At 35.4% G+C, this 14438-nt stretch overlaps 1 protein-coding gene and 1 pseudogene across 1 annotated transcript; both read left to right on the forward strand.

Moving 5' to 3' along the window:
- Nucleotides 1-494: 494 nt before the first annotated feature.
- On the forward strand, nt 495-3258 carry LOC147477724 (F-box/LRR-repeat protein At4g14103-like). Its single transcript, XM_086581871.1, has 4 exons — nt 495-664; nt 1314-2322; nt 2419-2577; nt 2692-3258. The coding sequence occupies exons 1-4, from the start codon at nt 588-590 to the stop codon at nt 3001-3003; spliced, it is 1557 nt and encodes a 518-aa protein (XP_086437997.1). The 5' UTR covers nt 495-587; the 3' UTR covers nt 3004-3258.
- Nucleotides 3259-10173: 6915 nt separating this feature from the next.
- LOC147477725 (squamosa promoter-binding-like protein 17) lies at nt 10174-12902 on the forward strand (annotated as a pseudogene).
- Nucleotides 12903-14438: the final 1536 nt, after the last annotated feature.

Raw genomic sequence — 14438 nt, forward strand, 5'->3', positions numbered from 1 at the left:
ACGAACCAGAATAATGATATTGGTCATAGTGCTGAAGGTAAGAACCGTCTACAACATAGGTGTTTCCCTGTGGCTATACCATCTTTATTCCATAATAATGCTAACCCATCTTTCTCCAATAATACCTTAAGGCTATTGAATTTTTCACCAATGTAAAAGCTTATAATATGAGCACGTGCATAATGCTAGTTTGTTTTTATTTGTCAAACGTGTTGCGTCAGTGAACCCTGTGTAGGTAGAAAAATTTACCCATAGCAATTTCAAATTGTTAATATCATCAATTGCAAGGGCAAATGTATAAGTTTTCTTTTAAATAAGAAAAAAAAAAAAAGTTTTCAACGTTATTTTTTAGAATTTTTTTTTTTTTTTGATGGTGAGTTTGTCAACATTAGGACTCCGCTCCACTCAAACATTAAAAAAACGTGGTTTTGCCACGTGCACAAAGCTAGTATCATATATACGTACGAGTTCGAGAGTCCTAAGGCGTTGAAACTCTAGAGGCCAGTGCAAAGTGCAAACCCTCTCTTCTTCATAAGACTCTCTGTTTCTTCCTTCCTTCTGCCGGGGCTATATGCTTCTATTTGTTTATGGGACTAGAAAAGAAAAGAAAAAGAATGGACGACATAAGTGAAGAAAATCTTTATACTATTTTGTCCTTAACAAGGTATGCATGTGTGGTGTGTACTGTAGAGCTGCATTATTATTATAATCAAGCATTGTGGTTATAGTAACTCATGTTTAAATTCCTATCGATCTTAATTTTAGACAATTTCGGTATGAATTGAAACATAAAAAATCTTTAATGAACACATCATCAAGTGTGGGGGTTCTAAACTTCTAATAGCCCGTGTATTGAAAACTTTTTATTTGTTTATTTTTTAGTTCTAGACAAATAGTTTTAGAAAGATGCAAATATAGAATTACATATATGTTCATGAACCAAAATATCAGATATCCCTTACTTTATATTTGTCTTTTTCTTTTAGTTTATAATTAATCATCTTAAGCCTAAATTATGCTGATATCAAACTCAGTTGTATTGTTTACTGCATATACATATACTGATATACCACATATCCGCTTAAGTTTCTTGAGCGATGAACTCTTTTTTATGTCTTTGTGAAACTTGTGTATTCTGATGAAGGAGAAGAATTAACTATCTTGCTTGTGGCATATAGACAATAATAAATTTGATCAATAGCTAATTCCAGACTAATACACTGGGCGTGTGTATTATATATCGATTTTCATGAGTTTAGTACTCTGTCATCTCAATACTGAATTTAGTTGGATCATGTTATTTCTTCTATTAGGGACGTAATTGCAACATATGATGAAAGTACAGATGATGATGAATTAACTGACGACGATGATCAATTTTTGCTGCCACTGTCCAATGCTAGGCGTAGAGAGGTTGATAGATTTGATAGTGATGGAGGCGTTGATATGATTAGTAGTTTAACTGATGACATTAGTTGTCAAATCTTATCGAAGCTTCCACCAAATTATGCTGTGCGAAGTAGCACTTGGTCAAGAAGATGGAGAAACTTATGGACCTCTAACCCTGTAGTAAACTTAGATGACGAAGAAATTACTAACTATCCGAATTTTGTGAATCAAGTACTATGTTTCCTTGACCCTTCACATGGACGAAAATTTCTCTTTAGATTGACAAAAGACTATGAATTCATTGGTGCATGGCTAGATGCAGCTATACGCTGTAATGCTACTGAAATCGAACTTCAGGTAGAAACTCTGAAAACTTTTGAGCTACCGGAACACCTATATGTCCATGCATTAGCCACTTTGAAACTGAACATACCCAAAAGTTTAAAGATTTCGGTTCATGTTTTTTTACCAACACTTAAGGTTCTCCATCTTTATAAAGTTGGTTTTGCAGACAGAGAGTCTGCTGAAAACTTATTTACTAACTGTCCGATTCTGGAAGAATTGATTCTAGAGTCATGCCGATGGGAAAATTTAGAGTTTGTCATCATTTTCCTTCCCAGCGTCAAGAGAGTAGTGATGTATGACCCAGGACCAACTGAACAAATATCTCAGACAATGAATGGCCCATGGCCAACTGAGCAGATGAGTCACTGTAAGGTTTCGGTAAATGCACCAAAGCTTGTATACTTCGAGTACAATGGGTATCTTGGAATGAATTACTACCTTGAGAATGCAACATCATTATCCAATGTATTCCTTGATCTGGACTATTCAAGGAGTGAATTGGATGACAGACATTCTCTTGCTGTCGCTGAGCTTTTCAAAAGTCTCTCTAATGTGAAGAATCTTAAGTTATCTGGTCACACTTTGGTGGTAAGCGTTGCTACTTGTTTAAGTTCATATACGTTTCTTCTTCCTTTTTACCTAATTTCTAATTCTAACTACATTGCAATATCGTGATCTCTGCAGAATCTCTTCTATGCAAGTGGTGCGGTTGGTAACATTCTCCCCACATTTTTCCGTCTGAGACATGTGGAGCTAGTTGGCACTCTTGGCCCAAGCAGTATCAGTTCCCTGCTATCCCTACTCAGACGCGTGCCTTATCTTGAGTCTCTTGTCATTGATGCGGTAGTGATTTTTCTTTTTCTTGATAGATATGATTAATGCGTTAAGTATTGATTGTCTATAAGTAAAATTAAAAGTATGCAAGCAGTTCTAAATTGCATTGTTATGGTCATCCAGGACCTCTATTTCGGCTTGGGGGAATACTGCATCAACTGGGATTCAGAAATTGTACCTGAATGTTTGGCGCTACAACTGAAGACAATTACAATTAATAAGTTCCACGGAGATAGTCAATCTATTGAAGCTGTGGAGTATCTGGTAAAGAATGCCCTTGTTTTAAAGATGCTTATGATTGTTTGTTCAACACGGACGTTAGCGAGACCTGAAGAACGAAATGAAGTTCATGAAAAGCTACGTATGCTTCCTATGGCATCGAAGAGTGGTGTGATTTTGTTCTCCCCCTCATCTGAATTTTTAAGTGTAACTTAAATGTGGGTGCTGGAACCGGCCCATAGTACGCAAGTCTGATCAAGAAAGGCTACACGGTGAATCAACTAGAATTTACATTGGTATAAGTTTTTTTTTTTTTTATGGTAACCAACTAATTTATTAGTTACTTAATTACACCAGACGGTATCGACACACACAAGTAGCGTCCATACTAAATATATTACATTGGTATAAGTTGAATTATGTAATTCATTTTTATTTTTTTATAATTATGAGAACAGTTTTCTAGCTTTACCCTCCCCCCCCCCCACCACAGCACATCCGAGTCAAACTCAGCTAAGACACGTGTCATCATCTCCTCAAATATCAAACGGTTGGAATTGTATAAAAGATATATAGAAGATCAACTGTAAAACACAAGTTTTAATTACCTGTATGTAGGAGAAGACCATTAGCTTTTCACATGTTGTAGTAGACAAACTTCAAACACTTCCGCCTTTCAATTTGGTTTCCAAATGACGAATTTGGTGAAGGAGAATACCCCTTAGTTATTATTTAGACTAAATTGATGTTAAGAAAATTGAGGTTTAGCTAAATTGAGGCTTAATTGTGTCTTTTAAGTCGGTGGTGGTGGTAGTGGTGTATAGCTTAGAAAAGATGATGTTACAATCAGAGTAATTATGTAATTTCATAATATTAAGGGTGTAAATGTCATTTGATAAGGATTGGTGGTAGTCATCGAATAGAGTTCACAAGGTCATGATATATGTCATAAATGATTTGAATTTGAATTTTGTCTTTGCCAAAGCCCTAGGGTATTTATATAATTATACCTAGACAATGGCATTAGAGTATTTTCATTTGTTTTACCCCCTATTGTATGTAGGAGAAGACCATTAGCTTTTCACATGTTGTAGTAGACAAACTTCAAACACTTCCACCTTTCAATTTGGTTTCCAAATGACTAATTTGGTGAAGGAGAATAATACCCTTAGTTATTATTTAGACTAAATTGATGTTAAGAAAATTGAGGTTTAGCTAAATTGAGGCTTAATTGTGTCTTTTAAGTCGGTGGTGGTGGTAGTGGTGTATAGCTTAGAAAAGATGATGTTACAATCAGAGTAATTATGTAATTTCATAATATTAAGGGTGTAGATGTCATTTGATAAGGATTGGTGGTAGTCATCGGATAGAGTTCACAAGGTCATGATATATGTCATAAATGATTTGAATTTGAATTTTATCTTTGCTAAAGCCACAGGGTATTTATATAATTATACCTAGACAATGGCATTAGAGTATTTTCATTTGTTTTGACCAAACCCCCCACTTGTAAGAGAAGACCATTAGCTTTTCACATGTTGTATTAGACAAACTTCAAACACTTCCACCTTCCAATTTGGTTTCCAAATGATGAATTTGGTGAAGGAGAATACCCCTTAGTTATTATTTAAACTAAATTGATGTTAAGAAAATTGAGATTTAGCTAAATTGAGGCTTAATTGTGTCTTTTAAGTTGGTGGTGGTAGTGGTGTATAGCTTTAAAAAAATGATGCTACAATGAGAGTAATTACGTAATTTCATAATATTAAGGGTGTAAATGTCATTTGATAAGGATTGGTGGTAATCATCGAAGTAGAGTTCACAAGGTCATGATATATGTCATAAATTATTTGAATTTGAATTTTGTCTTTGCCAAAGCCCTAGGATATTTATATAATTATACCTAGACAATGGCATTAGAGTATTTTCATTTGTTTTACTAACACCTCTTGTATGTAGGAGAAGACCATTAGCTTTTCACATGTTGTATTAGACAAACTTCAAACACTTCCACCTTCCAATTTGATTTCCAAATAACGAATTTGGTGAAGGAGAATACCCCTTAGTTACTATTTAAACTAAATTGATGTTAAGAAAATTGAGGTTTAGCTAAATTGAGGCTTAATTGTGTCTTTTAAGTTGGTGGTGGTGGTAGTGGTGTATAGCTTAGAAAAGATGATGCTACAATGAGAGTAATTATGTAATTTTATAATATTAAGGGTGTAGATGTCATTTGATAAAAATTGGTGGTAGTCATCAGATAGAGTTCACAAGATCATGATATATGTCATAAATGATTTGAATTTGAATTTTGTCTTTGCCAAAGCCATATGATATTTATATAATTATACCTAGACAATGGCATTAGAGTATTTTCATTTGTTTTGACCAAAAACATCGCTGTCAAACTCACTTGATTTGGATGGGTTGTGGTCTTTGGGGGTAAATGACCTGGGGGGTGTTAAAGCTAATTAGCCTAAGTTCTGAGGGTAAATCTAAAAAACGGTTAAAACGGCAAAAGGCAATGAAGTATTTTTACATGTATTGACCAAAAAATAACCATTAAGTTTGGTTGACTTGGATTAGAGAGAGGGTTAAACCTCTAGATTAAAAAAACTGGTGGGTAAAATTAATTGGCCTAAGTTCGGGGGTTTTGTTTTTTTTTTTTAAGTTAGAAAACTGTTAATGATTCTTAAATATTGGCCATTGGTTTGTGGTCGCCCTTGTTTCGTGTTAAAGAAAATTTATTTAACTTATGCATGATGTGATTTTCATGAAGCTTATCACATTGCTGGCAGATGGGCTGGTTCCACTACTCCTGAGAGGCCGCAAGCAAGCGAGCAAGCATTCATTCAAACTCTGGTGGAATTCTGCTGGTCTTCTGGAAACTGAATCTAGACCAAAACTCAGATAGCAGCTGTTTCACCATGTCAGCAGCAGATTGTTTGTGAAATTTTATTGGTGAACTCAAGACTGGGGCGGATGCCTCGGAAAAAGATCAAATGGAATTAACTCCGGTATCGAGCAAAAATAAAGCAAATCAGGCCAAGAGAGCTAGTGGCTGGAAGCAGTCTCAGATTATATCTAAAGCTAATGATACCCATAATTTAGAATGTTAGAGAAAGCAGTAGTAAGTGTGACCTCAATTTCGAAGATGGTAATTACCTGATACTAACTACTATGGATTTATCCTTTATCGACCAAAATCACTCTCATAGACTGGGGCGATGTTTTCAGTTTTGATCGCTTGGAAGTGCTACTCTTTAAAGTACTTCCCTATACTTCACAGTCTATTTGTATATCCCCCGTCCACCTTTTACTTACAAAATAAAAATTGTTGACATAGCAAAAGAGAAAAAGAAAGGAATGCTTCTTCATTCTCAAAATGGCTTGAAAATTTGTCCATGTCAAAAGTCCAAAACCATATAATCCCGTCTCTTTTAGGCTGTGCTTGTTCATAAAATTTTCGTGTAAATTGAGCTAGACTAGAGATGGTTTTGAAGTAGAAATGTAGAATACGAATTTTTCAAAGTAGTAACGCCGTTTTCACTAAATTTTCATCATGTTCTTCAGTTCTTCCGTGTTGCACACTAAACATAAAATAGGAGGTATCAGGCAACACAAGTATACATGCCACCTATTAAAAACACTTTATTCTTCCAAACCAAGAGCCTAAATTTATGTCTTTGGTGAGAAGGCATGTATGCAACTCTTAAACTGATTTGTCTACAACCATTTCTCTATTTAATAGAACACAACGAGTGATTTTTTGCTCCTAGAGGGATTTGCTCCAAGAGCTCCAAGCGAAACAGAAACCAACCACCAACTACGTGTCCACTAAAAAGAGATTGACAGTTATCAAATTCCTTCCTTAGAACAAACTTCTTGATTTGCCCCCACTAAAAATAGAAATAAATAAAAAGAAATAGAATTAAAAAAATCTCATTGTAAAATATATAAGAATTCTTCCTATCATTAGCTAAAGATTTCTTTTATCTTTTTTAATTTGAAAGAAATGTCACTAGTTCAGCATTTCAAGTTTTTTATTCTTTCCCCCCCAACAATTAAGACCAAAAACTAGATTTTGTAAATAGTTAAGTTTTTTTCTTTTATTTTTTTAAGGTTGAGGGTAAATCAGAAAGCATATATTAAGGTGGAAATTTGATAACTGTTGACCCCTTTTCAGTGGACACTTGGTTGGTTCCTGTTTCCCTTGAGCTCTTGGAGCAAATCCCCTGGGAGCAAAAAATCACTCGAACACAACTCTCAAGAATCATCTAACTCCTATAAAGAAAACGAGGGCCTCAACAATAAATTCATCACGCCATTAATTTGTTTTCCGATTTTACCCCTTGCCAAACACGAATATTACAGCTCATGTCATTTTTTGTTTTCACAGAATAAAATGATAGTTTCATGTCCATAAATTAATGAAAAATAAAATAAAATCGGAGATTGTTAACGTGGCGGAGACACGTACAAAGAGGCTAGTGACACATAAAACAAATTTGATTCTATAAAAATAATTGGCCCATATTTGCATCATTCCATGCAACCACTGGTTAATGCAAAACTGTTGTGCTTACCATTTCATCTACCACACATGCCCACAAACAAACTTTCTTAGCTAGTGAAACTGGTTTCGTCTTTGGAGACGATGAAGAGGAGGACTAGTAATGGTAATGGTGAACCATCACCCATGGAGCAGCATTCACTACACCAAAACAGGATATTTGTAATGCACACATTTTTTAATTTGTAACAGTTTTTTACCGTTAGTGTATTTCTTCTGCCTTTTTGCCGTGAGGAATGATGGTAAAGCGTTAGTTTAATTGCCAATGAGATTTGAATTAATTTCTAACGGTTTTATGTTATTTGGTCGCGAAATTTTATCGTTAGGCAAACGTTAACAGTGTAAAAAAAATTAAAAATTAACTGAAAATTATAAATTTGGGAACGAGGGAAATTCTGGGAACAACATAAAAGCTCCTCTCGAACTAAAATAAAAGCTCCTCTCGAACTCTCTCTCAACCATCTCTGGAATCTCTAATAATCTAGGGTTTTCACTTTGCTTCTTTGTCTCCCACCGCTGTCATTTAAAAGTTAAAACTAACGAATTTTGTTTTTTTTCTTAGTAAACTAAATTCTTTACTCCACTATTGTGCAGTAATCCTGTGATCCACGAATTTTTTAGTAGCTTTCTGGTCTTGGTTTAGTGTTTACACTACGATTTGTTTTAAAGGTATGATTTTTTTTCCCTTTATCATATTTTTCAATTAAATCTAGTAAATTTGACGGTCTTTTCTGCGAATGGGTAGATTTCCAGCTTGTAGTTGTGCTCTTTCTTTATTTTGTAATTTTATCTTTTATTTTAATTTTAATTTTTAGATTATGATATTCAGTATGGTATTCGTGTGATCCCCATTCCTGAATTTTTGTGTGGTCTTGAGTCTTTTAATTGATTATAAATTCAATCAACATTTGGAGTATGCCATTGTGGGTTTTCTGTTTGTGTGTATCAAAGTATCCATCCTTTCTTCCATGGTAATCGAATGTTGCTTAGCCAGGAATTCACTCTAAATTTGCAACTATTAATTGACACATCAAGTGTTTTCCGTTTAGTGTATAATATTCCTATTTGGTTGTTTCTCTGATTGATTTTTTCCAGTGAAGTTGTTTGAGCCCGTACTTATCCAGAAGTCGGGGTGCGAAATGTTTGTGGAGTGTTGCTTGTTGTTGGTATTTGATAAGATAATGTGCACCCAAAATGGGAAGGCAAAATCATATAGACCAATGAAAACTTATCTGAGGGTTTGGGGTTTGGAAGAGATTAAGTATATCACGAATATAAATCACTACTTCAGTTTGGATTTTTCTGTTGTTTCTTGTATTATGTAGTTTTGTTTTATCTATGGGTGAAGTTTTTCTCCAAAATTGCTTATACTTTCACAAATACTTAGTTATTTTGGAAGAAAGATATTTACTGTTTTTATAGTATGCTATCAGGACCTTGACTAGAATACATACTAGGAAACTGTTAGATTTGCATCTTATTCGTACATTCTAGTGGTTTGTTAGTGTTGATTTTCTTTTATCATTGTTTCTTGTTACTTGAGCCACGTGTTTGTGTCGAAAAAGAATGTTGTGTTGTATGTACATGTCCAACTTAGAATATGTTCATGTTTTGTGGTACTTTTTGCTTCAGCATCTCTCACTTTTCTGAGGGGAAAGAGGATATCCCTCGTAAGACTGATAGATAATAGCTGGGTTGTTGTTGATGTTTTCGGAGAAGATCACTGTTAGTCCTTAAACTAGAGGGACATATATTGACAAAAAGGTAAGATTGCTTTCATACTTAGACTTTCTCTGTTCATACATTGCTTTCATTATTTAAAGCTGGACAATAATTTATTAAAGCTGGTAAAGAGAAATAATATCCTTAGAAAGGGATGTGTATGTATTTTATTCATTTTTCTCTATATCCTTGATTATTTTTGCTGGTTTAATATATATTAAATAAAATTGGGGGACTTATGTGAGGGTCTGTCATGCAGAGTTAAACACCCACGACTTTTAATCTTCAGCTCAATGCTTTTAAGGCATGCATGGACTTGTTCCAAAAGGTAAGACAACAAGGAATCGAGCCAAAGGTAAGAATGTACAAGAGCTTGATTAATATTATCTTTCAGTTTGTAATCTGGTAGGTTATATAATCTAGATTGCAAGTTATTACTGATTCATTTCAGCTAGAATCACCATTAAACCAGTGTTCTTTGTCTCCCGAAAGTTTGACATTGAATTAAGGAGGTGTGTTACTAAACTGGAAATATACAAGACTTGTCTTTGCGATGCTTCAAAGCGGACTTCTTTGGTCTAACTTTGCGCTAGAATTTGTCTTAGTTAGAGTGGGTTTTGGGATATAGTGACGTAGAATGAAAAGTTAGTTCTCTGAATCTATTTTCTAAAGGTTCCAGTTTCATAGTATTTGGATATCCGAGTCAGGAGTTACGCATGTCCAAAGATGGCATTCTAGCCTGCCAGGAAAGCTGCGCTGGCCGGATTCGCGCTCGATTTTGTAGTAGTTAGAGTTAGATTTGTGTTTTAGTGATCTTGGCAATAAAGTTAGTGCTTTGTATCTACTTTCTAACGGCTCTAATTTCATGGTATTTGGATTTCTGAGCTGGGAGTTACAGTTATCGAAAGGTGGACTGTTCCAACTGAAATTTCAGTGTACTGGACTGATTTTGAGTTAAATTTAGACATAGTTAGAGTCAAATTTAGGTATCCTCTACGTATGCAGAAAAGATAGTTCAATGTGTCTGTTTTCTAATGCACCAAGTTTCATTGTATTTAGACATCTGTGTGAGAAGTTATGTTTTATGAAATATGGCCTGTAACAAGCAAACAAGTGCTATACGCACAATCTTCACTTGTGTCGAGCAAGTTACTTGCTTTGAACGGGTGTACAAGGGGAAGGTAAGTGGTTACTCTAATATATTCATATACACGGTTTATTAATTGTAGGCTTGTTAGAATGTTGAGTACACTAGGGATAAAAGCCTTCAATAGTTTGGTATGATATATGTCGAATTTCGAATGAACCGAGATGTAGTCTTAAAATTTTATATATAACCCACATAAAATATATCAAACAGGAATACGATTGCAAGAATTGTTTTCTGAATGTGTTTTTTCTTTTAAGGGTCTTAATATTCTTAATGTGTATAAGTTCTATAAGGTATACAACTAGTTTTTTTAGTGTGATTATTTTATTGGATTTCGATTACAGATCCATAATCAACAGGTTCGAAACTGAAGGTGAATATCTTACTCTTTGGACTGGTTCTATACCTTGGAAAGTGAAGGTGAATATCTTACTCTTTGGATTGGTTCTATAGCTTTTCATTTGTATTTTAGCGATATGTTTTAATTTTCTGCCGTTACTTTGTTTACTGGTGTCATAGTGTTTTTTGGTACACCAAGTTTATATATCCATTTTTTCTTTGGCTGACTTCTATTTCCATTTCGATATGTAGTGTTCCTTTTCGTATGACTTACTCGGCATGTTTGCTCTTGCTTGTAAATTGTAATGGATCTTTGATCTTCAAGGAATCATTGAACCCAATCAGCATGGATGTGTTGTTTATCATTTTTTGCGCTAATCTGATTAGGAAATCTTGATGTTTGAAAGCCCCAATTCACACCCTCATTCATTAGACTAATAATCTTACTCAATGAATATGCTCTTAATATGCTCTTACAATAAACCTTCACAAATCACAGATTTACTCTTAATCGCAGTTGTACTTAATATGTTATCTGCAATGATACTTAATCGCAGCTATACTTAATAATCACAGATTTACTCTTAATCATAGTTTAAGGAACATAATGCTACACTGAACTATGAATTCTGGACTTTAAATTAGCTGGTGTTTTTTTTGTTCTGAAAGCTCCTCAATCGAGAAATAGCAAATCAAGTGGCTATTTGTTTTGTCTAATCACCTAAACTGCCGTTTGTTTTTTGCATGTTCTATAGATGCTTTCAATCTCGATGCAAAGTACTACTTGGTTTATATTTTCCTGTCATTTGGAGTTTGTATTACCTTTCTTGAATTCAGAATTTTCACACATGCAATAATAAATGGTATAGTCTACAAAGTTTTGGATGTCTATGTTAATTACTTTCCCTTTTCTTCTCTAAAATTATCTTTCCTGCTAGTATGCATTTGTTCCCTTAAGTTTTCAGTTGACTTTTTGTACCCTTTTTCACTAAAAAGAAACCTTTACTTTTGGATAAGTGCATTCAATTGATTACAATACCCTAGCCATGAGACATGGAGATATTTGGAGAATTTGTTGGTATCATGTGTTCCTATATTGGTGCACTTATTTTACTGGTCAACTTTCATATTTTGTATATCAACTTATTTATCTATTTATTTACTATTATTTATAATATTCTGAATTGAGTTATTCTTATTGCTAGCGTGTGTTTGTTTACAAGTATGAAGTATGTGGGAAAAAAATTTACTTTGAAGATGTTGGTATTGGAGTTTTAGCTAATAAGCCCAGTGGTGGCTCATCTGCTGTTTTGGCTACTGAAGGTGGAGGTGGGGCACCGGTGATATCGAAGAAAGGGAGAGGGGTTTTGCAAGGAGGGCAACCACCTAGATGTCAAGTTGAAGGGTGTAAACTAGACCTGAGTGATGTTAAGGCTTATTACTCAAGGCATAAAGTCTGTGGTATGCATTCCAAGACTCCTAGAGTTATTGTTAATGGTTTGGAACAAAGGTTTTGCCAGCAGTGTAGCAGATTTCATCTACTCACTGAATTTGACCAAGGAAAGCGGAGCTGTCGTAGACGTCTAGCTGGTCACAATGAGCGTCGAAGGAAGTCACAACCTGGATCTTTATTTACTTCGCGCTATGGTAGACTGTCGCCATCTTTCCAGGAAAATAGCAGCAGAGGTGGAGGCTTTCTGATGGACTTTACAAGACAGCCAGGAAGGGATGATTGGCCAATCGTCAAAACTGGCAATTGGGCAGATGGCAACCAGCCCACTCCTACTGAAAGCTTCTTCCACACCAATGGCGGGCGACCCAGAAAATCCTCCGGCTATTGTATTGTCTATTCGTCCGTACCATATCCGCAAGGTGCGATGGGGGGATGATCTTCTCGATACTAGAATACCTTCCGGTGAGTGTTTTGCGGGGTCTCTCGACTCGGTATTGCTCTCTCTCTCACAAATCAACCATGGGGACCTCGAAGCCACACATCCAATCTTGTTGTCAATAATTTGGTGAACGGTGAAGGGATATCCATGGCTCAATCTGACAACTCACGCTGTTTGCGGTGACCAATTTCACGAGCAATTCGTGGAGCTTTAAGAAATGAAGTTGGTGGCGCTCCCGGAAATGTCACATGACTTTGGTCCGGGTCGGGTTTCACAATCCATGAACAATCATTTCTCCGGTGAGCTTGAGATAGCTCAGCAGGGTGATAAAGCGTCACGTGGAACTTGGAAACTCCGGGGCTATGGGTCTTCCACTCGTCGGTACCTGGTCTCTTTAAAGGCTCTTGGCTGCTTTCGGGATATATATCTCCGATCCTAAGGGTGGCGCCTTCCATGCATTAATTTGAACTCTATCGTAGTTTATTTTCTCTGAACTTGGCATTACCCATTATCTTTTGAACTCGGTGTGAACTCCTAATTTGTGGGTTGTTTATAGTTGCTTAGACTGATAATTAAGCAGCTAGCCTTGCCTTTTGGACAGCATAACTTGCATTTAGGTGTTTAAATAGTTGTTTTCTGTTGAAAACTGAAAAGTGCATGTGTAGTGTCAGGACCAAAATCCTTATGCATCTGGTTATTAATCTAAACTTTTAAGTATGAAGTATGTGTTTGTGTTTTTTTCTTTGTATGAATTATGTATTGCTGGTAACATGGTCTATTTAATGAGCCATGTCTTGATGATAACCAATTTTGGTTTTCCTCCTAATAACCTATCCGTGCATTGACACCTTATAGGTTGATACTCAAGTTTCTATTCCTATAACAATCTGGGTAAACGATTATATGGGTTAGATGGCTCTTTCTCTAGGCAAGCTTTCCAATTTGGAAGGTTTTGTGCACCAGGTATCATCATGATCTCACCCGTGGATTAGGTTCGATATACCTATTATTGAAGTTAACATTGCAAATTTTATGTAAGATGTATTTCAGCGTAGCATGCCATAAGTAGTTGGTGTCTGCGTGACTAGTTTTGAGATGGCCATCAAAGAAACGTATATATGCACTACACCAAAATTGGATATTTGTAACGCGCACATTTTCTGATTTGTAACAGTTATTATGCGTGATGCAGAATACAAAGGTACATTATGGAAGAATTATAGGAATCTAGTTTATTGTTGGATATTTTCTTTGAGTCTAATCCTTTAATATTTTCATATTGTTGAACCATTTACGGCTCGTTATGTTTTTGTTTTGGGCGTTTGAAATTTAAAGTATCATTAGGTTGTCTCACTTTGAAATGGACTTAAACTATGTCGGGGATGCGGAGTCGGTTGGTGATAAAGATCTCACACCATTAATCGACCCTTGATACAACCGAAAGCAAATTTAAACACTAGCCTAAGACTCCAAGTCCACGTTTCTTTTCAAGTAATATCTCTTTTGTGCGAATTGAATTCTATTTTCTTATTTGAAATAGGGTAATAAACTATACGATGTTTGTCCTGAATGGACTATATTCTACAGGTAATGTGATAATTTCTCACAAGCTCATTATACTAGCTATGGGCTCTGAGCCTCGACCCGATCTTAGGCTATGGGCAAGAGATAAAAATATATGGTCGATGAAAAGCTTTAGAGGAAGCTTCCTATGAGGAGAAGCGGAGTAAGCTGTCTTGCAATAACTTGCTTTCAGCAGAGGTGAATACATACATCCATTTGTAATCAAGTTTATAGTTTACATCCATTTTTGTTATTTTTCCTACCTTCTAGACTTTTTAGAAGCTTGTGCAGCATTTGACTAGTAGCATAATAGCTAACATGCAGGTCACAGCTTGTAGTCAATTGGCTTTTTTGGCGGCACTTTCAGATAAAGGTAAATATTATTCTTATTGCTTTTACATGGCTGTTCAAG

This window comes from Coptis chinensis, chromosome 9 (genome assembly GCF_015680905.1).
Source record: "Coptis chinensis isolate HL-2020 chromosome 9, ASM1568090v1, whole genome shotgun sequence".
Taxonomy (NCBI): Eukaryota; Viridiplantae; Streptophyta; class Magnoliopsida; order Ranunculales; family Ranunculaceae; genus Coptis; species Coptis chinensis.

Bases quoted from the DNA above. Each gene is read 5' to 3' on its own strand.
- LOC147477724 (XM_086581871.1), top strand. From the start codon at position 588: ATGGGACTAGAAAAGAAAAGAAAAAGAATGGACGACATAAGTGAAGAA. The intron at 2,323-2,418 runs GTAAGCGTTGCT...TGATCTCTGCAG, and splicing joins TATCTGGTCACACTTTGGTG to AATCTCTTCTATGCAAGTGG. The intron at 2,578-2,691 runs GTAGTGATTTTT...ATGGTCATCCAG, and splicing joins AGTCTCTTGTCATTGATGCG to GACCTCTATTTCGGCTTGGG.